Source organism: Fundulus heteroclitus, chromosome 20 (assembly GCF_011125445.2).
Source record: "Fundulus heteroclitus isolate FHET01 chromosome 20, MU-UCD_Fhet_4.1, whole genome shotgun sequence".
Lineage (NCBI taxonomy): Eukaryota > Metazoa > Chordata > Actinopteri > Cyprinodontiformes > Fundulidae > Fundulus > Fundulus heteroclitus.
The window spans coordinates 15,335,251-15,346,747 of record NC_046380.1 but is presented as its reverse complement, the minus strand read 5'-3'; the positions used below and the strand labels follow the sequence as shown (position 1 = coordinate 15,346,747).

The following is an 11,497-nucleotide window of genomic DNA, read 5'->3' as shown; positions in this document are numbered from 1 at the left end:
CAGATTATGGAAGATCACTCCATTCTATTAAAGCACCTGGAAATCCAGTTTGCCCTTTCTGGTACAGCACTTGGCTGGTTTGACTCCTACTTAAAGGACAGGGAATTTTTTGTATCAGTAGGTAACTTTACATCAGATACGACAAAAATCACATGTGGGGTTCCCCAAGGGTCCATCCTAGTTCCCCTCCTATTCAATATCTACATGCTCCCTCTTGCTCAGATCATAAAAAACAACATCAGCTACCATAACTATGCAGATGACACACAGCTCTATATCACCATGTCACCAGGTGACTATGGTCCATTCAAGTGATGAGTAAATGCTTAGAAGAAATAAATGCATGGTTGGGTCAAAATTTTCTGTAGTTGAATAAAAACAAAACTGAAGTAATACTTTTTGGAACGATAGAGGAACGATCAAAACTTAGTACACAACTTCAGCTGCTTCAGCTAGTAACCACTGATCAGGCCTGAAATGTGTGTGTAGTGATGTACTCAGACCTGAACCTCCAAAAGCATGTAAAGACAATTACAAGGTCGGCTTTCTATCACCTGAGGAACATTTCCAGGATTAAACAACTAATGTCTCAGCAGGATCTGGAAAAACTAATCAATGTGTTTGTATTTAGTAGAATTGATTACAGCAACGGTGTTTTCACAGGTCTGCCTAAAAAGTGGATCAGACAGCTGCAGCTGATCCAGAACGCTGCTGCCCGCGTCCTCACTAAGACTAAGAAAGTAGAGCACATCACCCCAGTTCTAAAGTCCTTCCACTGGCTCCCTGTATCTCAGAGAATAGACTTTAAAATACTTCTGTCAGTCTATAAATCCCTGAATGGCTTAGTACCTAAATACATCACCGACTTGTTATCAGTGTATCAACCATCCAGACCACTAAGGTCTTCTGGTTCAAGTCTACTCTGCATACCTAGAACCAGAACCAAAGACGGAGAAGCAGCATTTAGTTCTTATGCTCCACTTATCTGGAACAAACTCCCAGATAACTGTAAAAATGCTGAAACCCTTCCTTTAAATCAAGGTTAAAACCTATTTTTTTAGAGTTGCCTTTAAATATTAATGTGCAATTCAAACTGTTGTAGTACAGTGAAACATCATTACATTACGTTTGTAGTCCAACTTGTCTTATATCTTGACCTACTGCTACTATTCCACTGCAATGTGCTTTCTTCTTTATGTTTTGTTTTATTATGTTTTATTCATGTACAGCACTTTGAATTGTGTGATTACTGAAATGTGCTTTACAAATAAACTTTGTCTCTTTTATGTGACATTGTGCAATATCCTTTTAGTTCCTCAACAAAAAGAGAATTTGTTCTATAGCGGCATTTACAGACGCCATCTGTTTTACTACTTTAGATCTTGATTTATCTAGTAAGTGGTAAACATTATATTTCATTACCACTAAAAATGGCTTCAACATCAAGTTAACTTCTGGAAGAACTTAAAAGGAAATTAGGTACTTTAATTTTATTAATCAAATCCAAACCCCAATTTAATATCCTAGGTTTGCTAAGATAGAGCTTTGTTCTAGTGTCTCAAAGGCATAGCTCTGCTGTTTGTTGAAAACTACTTAAATAAGGTATTTTTTAATTTATTCGAATATTTACAAACCAGATAAAAAATTGTTTTAAAAGCCTATTAACTGTGTTCCACAAATTTGAGCTTCAGATTGATTTGGGGTTTTCTTTATCCATGGCAGAACTACCAGATGTGCTCCTTACAATGCTGGCTCTATACTCCTTGGTTGGTTCCAGCTACCTCCAGGCATGCTTGGAAGTTGGCATTGGAAGGTGAGACTTGGGTTGTGTGGATCTTTCTTCTTCTGTCTGTTTTTTCTTGTACTCTACAAGGTATTTCAATAGCTTGAAATTTCCCCAGTTAAATACGTGTAATCTTTCTTGCAAAACGCATTAATTCTCTGATCCAGATCATACAGGGTGAAAAGGCCAATCTGTGTAATAAGCTATATAGCTATTTTTTTGCGGAGCTGACAAGGTATTTTGATGTATGTAAAATGTCATAAAATAATTAAAGAAGAGAACGAGTTCATGGTCACAGGATCATATTTATTCAAATGAGTTTTCATGGAATAACAAAGATGTTTCTCTGCAGCTACAGAGAAGATACCCCATGCACTACGACATAAACAAACAAAGCATTGCACAACTGTACAAACAGACATTTTCTCCTCAAACCCTTTTTTTGTAACTCCTGCAGTTCTTCATATCGTTCACATTCAGGATAGCGTATCACACAGGGTTCATCTCGCCAGATTATTTCCAGGTTGATAAAAAAAAAAAAAAAGAAACACAGGGAGCTGCTACATGACAGGAGATCTGCTTTCACTGTCTGAAGGTAGGTTGAACGTTCACATTCAGTACATGGTTTTTGTCAGGTATTTAAGCACACTCAACTTTATGTGCATTGACCTTTTTGACCCTTGGGAAAATGCTGAACTGAAGAATTGGTATATAACAAAAAAGGGTGATGATGAAGTTTGAGAGTAAATAAATAATTTCTGTAGATTTCATTTGAAGATGTATTGTTTGAGAATTGGAAAAAGTTCAAGGGGTATGATTGCTTTTGCAAGGGACAGTATATGGGTTTGCTGATATTGTATTTGTATTGGTTTTTATATTCAAGGGATCACAGAAAACCAAAGTTCAGAAAATGTTTTAATTGAAGAACACCCACACTCACTCAGACAATGACAGTGCAGCTCCTGGACTGTCACCCTGGACTCTCTGATCCTGACTGCCTGATCAGGACGTCAGAATGACAGGGTGGACCGTTTTTAGCGGCTGTCTATCTTTGTGCTGGAGACATTGGGCCTATTACTTTATCTGCTCTGATATCTCTGACTGCACCCTCCACAGATCTTAAAACCTATCTGCATTCTCAAAGGTCAGAAAAATGGCCGAGATGAGATGTTGTATCTCTCAGTGAGTGTCGGTGACTAAGACAGGACTCTGTCATCTCCCGATAACCTACAGTAACCCTTCTGTCCAATGTTCAGCTGAGCCTAAATAGGCTATAGGTTGCATCCTCTTTAAAAGATAATCTGCAAGATAACCCACCCATTGGTTTCGGTCTGAGGTGGTTAAACGGGATTAGTCACTTTAACAAAAATCCTGTGGTGATTACACTTTCATACATGCATTCAATAACTGGTGAAAATACATCTTCCCTTCATTACAGTGAATGAAATGCATGAAAAAATACATTTACACATCAACAAAATACAGATATTTCACATTCAGCAAACCTTAAAAACAAAGAATGAACAGGAAGCAAATCAATTATCTTTAAAACACAGCAAACAATAAATAATCTATATTTCTAACAAATTCTTTGAGTATAAAAATAGTTGCTACATATTTTTTTTTGTTTGCCATGCTCTGATGAAATTATATTTTAAAGTTTAACAAACAATCACTTGCAAGCAGTTGTTTTTTAGATAATATACACATTGAAATTATGTTAACAACTACACCGTGAGACCATCAAAACAATTTGTCTTTGTGTTTTTTGTTTACGTCTTTTTGTTCAGTTTTGCAGCACCAAATGATCTGAATCCAAATTTTGACATGAAAAACCAACAAATGTCAACCACTGAACCTGTCTTTTTCTTTTTGGGGTCTGTGGTTCCTTTGGCGCTTCATGACAAAGTGCCAGTATGGGAATGAGGTGAACCATCATGAGTCAAAAATATATTTAAACATCTATTACGGGTTCTGCTTTTTTCAACAACAATAAAAAAAAAAACATAATAATAAAAAATATATATAGATAAAGATGCAATGGAAGCTAGTTTTTCCAACATTTAAAATATAAAAGGGCTTGGAGTGCCTTGATAAAGTATACATGCCGTTGATGTTTTTTTTTCCCGCGTTTTGTCGTAACATCAAACAGAGAATGATGCATATTTTTCAAAATCATTTAGTAATGAAAAATTGAAAAGTGTGGCGTGCATTTGTATTCATGTCCTGATTTAGTACAGGCTTGTTTGATTGCAGGTCGCCAAAAAAAAAAAAAAAATCTAATCCACATTTGCTTCATGACTTGGGTAAACTGCAAACATGACTTAATATGGTGTTCTTCAAAAACCACAATTTATTTCATTATTCTTCTTTAAAAGGGAGATTGCATGTCTAATAGTGTTCCTGTCAAGAGATTCTGCCACCAGAGCTGTGGATCTCTGCAGCTCCTCCAGGGTTACCATGGGCCTCTTGGTTTGAAGCAACAATATTACTTCAAGACAACAGTGAAGTAACATCGACGGGGGTAAAAACATAAGAAGCACAAGAGCTTTTTTTTTTCATTGTGGTCCTCCAGATATCCAATGCCCAATTCAAACATAAAATATGCATAAACCCAACGCTCTCTACTCTATTTTCTAATGGAGTGAACTGAGCTCTGTCAGACATTAAAAGCTTATGGTTTTATTTAAAAAAAAAATTAAAACCTGTTATTTACTGAAATTAAATGAAACAGCGGGATTATTTACTAAGTAGATGATGTCTAAATGCAACTGGGCGTTGTTTAGGGGTACTACTGAATGGGTTTAAACAGAAATGCTTGCCAAACCTTCCAGATTTTCATTTTAACTAAATTTTCTTATTTTGAAAACCATTTATAGTTTTTCTTCTGCTTTGCTAGCAAACCATTTTGTATTGGTCAATCAAACTAAATCCGATTAAAATAAATCAAAGTTTGTGGTTGTTGCATGGAGCGATATGAAGACATTCAAAGGTTAGAAATAGTTTTGCAAGCCACTGTATTGTGACGTCGAATACTGTGTTGTAAAAATACATTTATTTGTAAAAAGATCAGATATGAATAAACTTTGTCAAGCACTACTGCAGGATTTGCCGGCTTCATTTTGCTTTTATCAGCCTTGATGTCTAAGTAGTCTAAACTGCAATAGTTGCATAAATCTTTAGCAGAATGAAAATAGACAGAGACTTTAGGGATGGAAATAAAACATCAACAAATTAAGTGGTAGGATTGTGTTTTAAAGGCGACTCTTTATATGTTCTCACTAACAGATGTCACAGTGTTGTTTCAAAGAATGAGGTAAACGTGTGAAAGCAGTAGATCGAGAGCGTAAACTTCCAGCTGCTCTGGACATGAGGCTTACATTACTTTCTTGCCTTTCATTTATTCCTTTCTGTCAGAAGCTCACATTGGGAAACCTTTAAAAGTTAATAATAATGTGTATTAAAGAAAAAAAGGAAAGCAAATCAAATAATTTTACCTTTCAGGACAGATGGCAGTCAGTGGGATCTAGGTAACCAAAGCTTTCGGTTTTTAGTTTTTAACTGACCAATCACTTTGTCAGAGCTGCAAAGAAATAATATTCGGCCTCAAGCGTTCATTTGTCGAATGAATACTTCAGTATTAGCGCTTTAAAATTGTAGATAAAGTACAACCTTTGGCCCTGAAAGCTATGATATTAAACATTATATTCCACTGGTGACACAGAGGAACAGGAAGAGCTAATCAGCTGCCAGATAGGTTTCAAACAGAATAAAAACTAAACTCTACTGGAGTTCTGAAATATAATTCATACAAAAGGTAGAGATGAAAATTATGATTCACTGGTTGTTTAAGGGAAAAATAGAATGATAATTTTAATTATGAAAACTGTTCCTGTCTTCTAAAGTTCAGCAGTGGTTCTTATTTTTGTGACAAACATTACCTTGAATGTGTTTTAACCCACCGCCCCCCCAAAAATTCAAAGGAGAGTATTGTCGGCTTCTGACTGAGAGAAACAACAAGGTCAAACACCAGTGAAAACCTCACAAGTTGTTTAATCAAAAATAAACATGCAGCGAAAAGAATAAATAATAAGTAATCACCGGGTTCGTACAGTTTTCACGTCAAGCGTTACCTTTCATGTTTTAGGTAGTTGATTATTCACGGGACCCATAAGTTTACTGATGATGATAATAACTATGGGATTTAAAACGGAAGCATTCTTCTTCTGCCCCTAATGCTAATGAGCACACCCTGGTGGTAACAAATTGCAATGCAGCTTCTCTCTCTCTCTCTCCCTCTCTATTTTTGGCCCGTTCTATTTCAAGTGACGGGGATCGGGTGCAGCTTGCAGTTGTAGGCTGGCAGGTAGTCGAGATGCAGTGCTTGCCAAATTGTTACCCACACACAGAAAGAAGAAGAAGGAGGCAGAGAAGAACAGGCTAAGGCTGGGGAACTGACAGAAAGAGGACTGTTTACAGCAGGTGGGAGCGGGGCATAAAGAGGAACCTGGGACAACAGTGATCATCTGCATGCAGATTTAGAGTGGAGGCCTCAGAAACATTCACCTGCCTGCAGAGAGACAGCCACATACATAGAAACAGAGGGTAAGAGTGACAGTCAAATGCATTAGAAAAACACACATAGAGAAAAACATGATAGAAAAGGGGGAGACAGCTCCCTGTGAGTCATGCCAACATCGCCAGAAGGAGCGTCTCAGTTTGTGTCGGGTATCTGCACTAGGAAGTTTGGAAACTGCTTTAATTCTATGGAGAAATTTAGACTTTGCAGAGGGACTACATTTCAGTTCGCAAAAACTATCAAAACGTGATTCTGAAATACAAATCGAGCTTTACCATTTAAGTATGTCAAATTTCAACCTGGTAAACTCTCAAAATCGGTCAGTGTGAACCGCTTAAAGCACAGGTATCAAACTACAGTACGATGGCCAATGTCGTGTAACTTCTGGATGCATCTTTGCTTTAACACACAACTGCATCAAACAATTAAGTCATTAACAGGACTTGACTAAAGGTTGAAGGGGCAGTTTATTCATTTAAGTTGTGTTGGACCAGGATCAAATCTAAAGGTTGCACAACGCCAACCATCAAGGACTGGAGCTCATGACCCCTGACATAGAGCATGAGTCACAAACTCCAGTACTTGAAGGCCAGTGTCCTACATCTTTTAGATGCATCATTAGCCCAACACACCTGGAGGAGTTGAACTACCTCTGCGGCTTGTAGTCAGAACCTGCAGTGTCCTGCTGATGACCTAATTCTTTGTTTCAGGTGGTGTCGAGCAGAAACACAACTAAATGTGGTGTTTCTGCTAAAAACTAGCTGTGGGAGGGAGCATACAGGCTTATTTTCCTACCTCCTTCCTTACTGCACTATTCGGACAGCACTTATCATGGCGACTGCTGATGCACTTCCGCTTTGACTGAAGAGTTTTTGCTATAAGGATGCTTGGATTGAGCCTAAGCTGCTGCTTAGAGCTCCAGGCCTGCAGCCCCCCCCCTCCACACACACACAAGAGTGCTCGACGTCTCACAAAGAATATAGATCTCCGAATGTAAAATGTTTAGTCAGGTTTATTGAGAATGACTCTTTTAAAAAAATGAAAATATTGTATCTTTATTTATAAATCTTTATAGTTTTATAGCTGCAGTTTGTGTATGGAGTTACAATCCAATATCAGGAGTTTAATCATATCTGCATCTTGTATCTGGTCTGGGGTCACATTTAATGCACATCGCAGTTGCTAAATAATCATTAAGCACTTACATGTATACACTTTTACATGTATGCTTGTAAGCTTTACATGGAATGACCCCCTCTTTCCCAAATCTATTGCATCTGCACTGAAACTGTACACCTAATATGACATGTCAGGGAAAAAAAACTTGTTTCAGTTTATTCACTGTTCTACATGTAAGTAGAGGTGTGAAAAAGTTTAGGCTCAAGCAAAATACATTGTGTGATATCTTTAGTTTAATTGTTGGCCAGCTGGTAGGCCATGAATCTAGAGGCGTACGCACAACATGTGAGCAAAAAAGGACAGATGACCTCTGAAAAGAGGATGTTTGCCCTGGGGTGGCTGGCAGATTTAAAAATAGGGCCCAAAATGCAACTTTGCTTTTCGCCCCATACAATCTCAGACTAGCTGAGCTTATAAATGTAGAAAACATCTGCAGGTTGCACCAAAATAAAAATAAAAATTAAAAAACTGAGCAAGAGATAATGTAATTGTCACTCATTTGAATTTCTTGTTGCCATTCCTATTGCACTTATTGCTGGACTGTGATTTAGAAGCAATTAATAATTGCTGATGACATCTGTTTTCTTAGAATTTGTTTTTCTTTTTGGCAAAGTATCTTAAAGTACCCATAGCCTTTTCTTTTCTTTCTCTCTGGCACTTGGCAGAAATCCATCTGGATCCTCCAAAGGCAACGTTGTTGTTCATAAAACAGGGCCAGTTCCAAACCAATAAATCATTTTTTTTAGACCATTTTACACTGGCAACAATCTGAAAGCGGAATTATAGATGAGGGAAGAACATTCCAGCATAGTTCCAGCCTGCATTTTGAGGTGATGTTTAATTATCGGCATACAATTTTAATTAATTCCCAAGAGCCTATTTTGGTATGCAGGTTACAGTTTGCAGAGTTATAGGTTTGCAGAGAAACATCCAATTAATTAAAGAATATACCACTAAGCACTACATGTGAAATGGAAGTGAAAAGTCCTGCAGGCCAATTTAATGGAGCCGTCGTATACACTATCTGATATTAAAGATTGAAAATCCTGTCAGACTTGTTCTTCAACAATTCTCGATCCACGAGTTGTGCACAAACACTGGGTTTTGACAACACCTTTTCTATATTCTTACCTTAGCTGGCTGAAGCCTCGTTCTGCGGCTTGTAGAGTTCTGCTACGTCCTGGTTGTCGCAGACGTCAGTTCTGGACGCAGAATTCACATTCAGACGGATGCTGACAGCCACACACATAAATACACACACACACACCGAGATCACAGGGCGTTGCAGCAGCAGCAGTAGCAGTGTCCGCAGCAAGGGGGCAGCAACAGAGCAGGGAGTGAGGGAAGGCAATTGGGGCTGTTAGGTTGCATGTCCTTAATTCACAAGTGCAACAGAGCATGAAGACAAACTGGGCCTGCTATGGTCTCACCTGTTGTCATTGATGTCTGTGGTGTTTCCTGTGAACAGAAACAGTACATGAGGGCACAGACAGGTGCACGGTGAAGGGGTTGGTGGTGTTACGGCTAGGAGGAAGTGGGGTTACAAAAGACACGTGTGGGTTAAAAAAAAATTACATCTCAAAGCCACTGAAGATTAATAGCTTTGGAACAAGCAGCTGCATGATTTTAGCAATCTAGCGGCCTCATTAACACGGCAATGGGAGCTGCAGCGAGACTTAATTTTAGGTCTTTATGATTGAAAATACGTCATTCCGGAAAAGGGGTTCATAATCAAGTTATTGAATGAAGTTAAAGGCCAACGGGATGCATTTTTAAAACAAGATTTAAAACAATTTAGAAACTATGAGGCTTAAATAAGCTGCAACCAGCATTTTAATTGTTTTTTCAAAGTTGATAAGTAAACACAGAGAGGGGCAATGTGTTCCTCCTCATGCACCAACAACTGTCTCTCTGTTAGAAACACTTTTTTCCTCATACGTATGAAACAATTGACATCTGGAATTTAAGCGAAGAACCATGTGAAGGCTGATGGATGAAAGCGTAACACAAATCATGCCGTCACTGTGACAGATAGCTCTAGCAGTGAGTATGCAGCAGGCAGACCACCGAGGAAACTGCAGGTGCTTTTAGTGAGGATGAAGTGTCACACAAAAACAAAAGCTTCTTTTAGCTTCATTAGCGAAACATGTACAGTAGCGGAGCTAAACCGTCAGGGGGTGGGGTGGAGTGGGGGGCACCAAGGCTATCTCAGGGGGGGCCACAGACTATGAGAATGAATTAGTTTTTTTAAAACATTTATTTGCAATTAGAGTTTCTAAACAGAAAATATATTCAATTACTCAGACACTTAGGAGATTAGATTTGTGTGCCATATTTTTCAGACTATAAGGCGCACTTAAAAGCCTTAATTCTTCTCAAAATTTATGGTGTGCCTTATAATCTGGTGCGCCTTATATATATGATTAAAGTCGTGCTTACTGACTGATTTTATGTGGTACAATATTCTCAGAAATCTGTTAAAATGTGTAAGCATAACTTTGGTAAGCAATGAAGCCGCTCCGCTTAATGGATATTCTCAGCATTACGGTACTCTGTGTCACTACCTGATCGGATCCCTGAGCTGTCTACAAAACTGCCTGACTGTAATGTTGAAACTTGAAGTGTATCCATGTAAAGGCCCCCAAATACTCGGGCGTAGTTCACTCCGCGGAGATCTGCACTGTTGAAGGCTTTGCAGCAATCCCTCATACTGAGCATGCATGAAGCGATAGTGGAAAGGAAAACTCCCCTTAAGAAACGGCTCTAGGTGCTCAGCTAGCTAATAACACATTCTACCATCCCACTGGCGGAAAGTGTGGGAATTGTTGGAATTTGCCACAAGAAATGAAGGAAATAGTACGCTCGACTATGAACATTTAATAGATGGGAGTTGATTTTTTAAGGCCAAATGACAGTCCATGAGCTGCATTATTGATGGTGTCCTCGGAACAGTTTCGCACCTACATCGCTGGAGTGCAGTTAAATCCCCAAAGAGCTGTTGAAAAAAGTCAGCTATGCCAACGCACATTAGGTCAACAATGCTGATCTAAACCCGAGCAGAAACTGCGTCATGTATCTGCAGTCTAAAATAATGTATTGACAAGCAGTAATTTAACTCCTCTGGTGCTTTTAAACTCTTTCACAGGGTGTGGGTTTGTTAGGTCCCTATGTTACTGCTCTCAAAGGGCATTTCTCACTTTCTCATTCTCACAGGACATATTTCCAGATATAGTATTTTCACAAGCTGAATCAAAATTCCAGCTGGAGACTTTTCTATTGGTACTTCTGTTTTTGGTGGACATCGTGTTGCATACTGATACCAGAGGTTAAAGCTACAAATGTAACATTCTCACTTTTTGGCAACTTTATCTGCTTCTGAGCTGTTTTAATTTTTTTCCACACACAATTATAATCATCATCCACCATTTTTTGCAATAGTTCCTCTTGTTCACCATATTATTTCCTGCCAGTTAAAAAAAAGCTATAACAATCGCTGTTGTGTTCATAATATAATGAAATATTAAAAAACTCCAACTCAAGTCACAGCCAAAAGAAACTAAGGAAAAGAAGTAGGAATAGTACCTTTTGAATTATACATATTGTTTCTGTGCAATTTAAGTCTTCTCCTGTCATCATGATGATGCAAATTAGAAAGTGGATTAGAGTGAAAGTTCAGGACAGAGACTATGAATATAAATGAAATGAGAAAAAGCTGCAGAATGGACTGAGCTGCAAATACAGACCTCTGGTTAATGTGGGTCAAACCAAGAAGTCTTTTAATATCATATTTTTCCCAAAAATCAAACACAAGCTGGAGTACATATGAAAATGAATGCTAACTTGATTCCTGGTTGTTTGTTCATATATCATATAATATTTCCATTAGACCTGCCTGAATAAGAAGAGAATCACCGCTGCCGGTATCTACGCTCTTGCAGCAGATACCAGAAACCACA

At 38.3% G+C, this 11,497-nt stretch overlaps 1 protein-coding gene across 2 annotated transcripts in view; it reads right to left on the bottom strand.

The window, feature by feature from the left end:
• Positions 1–2,068: 2,068 nt before the first annotated feature.
• kif5ab (kinesin family member 5A, b) overlaps positions 2,069–11,497 on the bottom strand; it is a 110,914-nt gene continuing 101,485 nt past the window's right edge. The window contains exons 27-29 of one of the 2 annotated variants that reach the window (XM_012869352.3): positions 8,972–8,999; positions 8,673–8,743; positions 2,069–6,353 (exon numbers count right to left, since the gene is read on the bottom strand). In XM_012869352.3, the coding sequence (XP_012724806.2) occupies positions 8,674–8,743; positions 8,972–8,999 (98 nt within the window). In that variant the 3' untranslated portion in view covers positions 2,069–6,353; position 8,673. Of the gene's footprint in view, positions 6,354–8,672; positions 8,774–8,971; positions 9,000–11,497 lie in introns of both variants that reach the window. The other variant, XM_012869351.3, reaches the window with a different exon arrangement.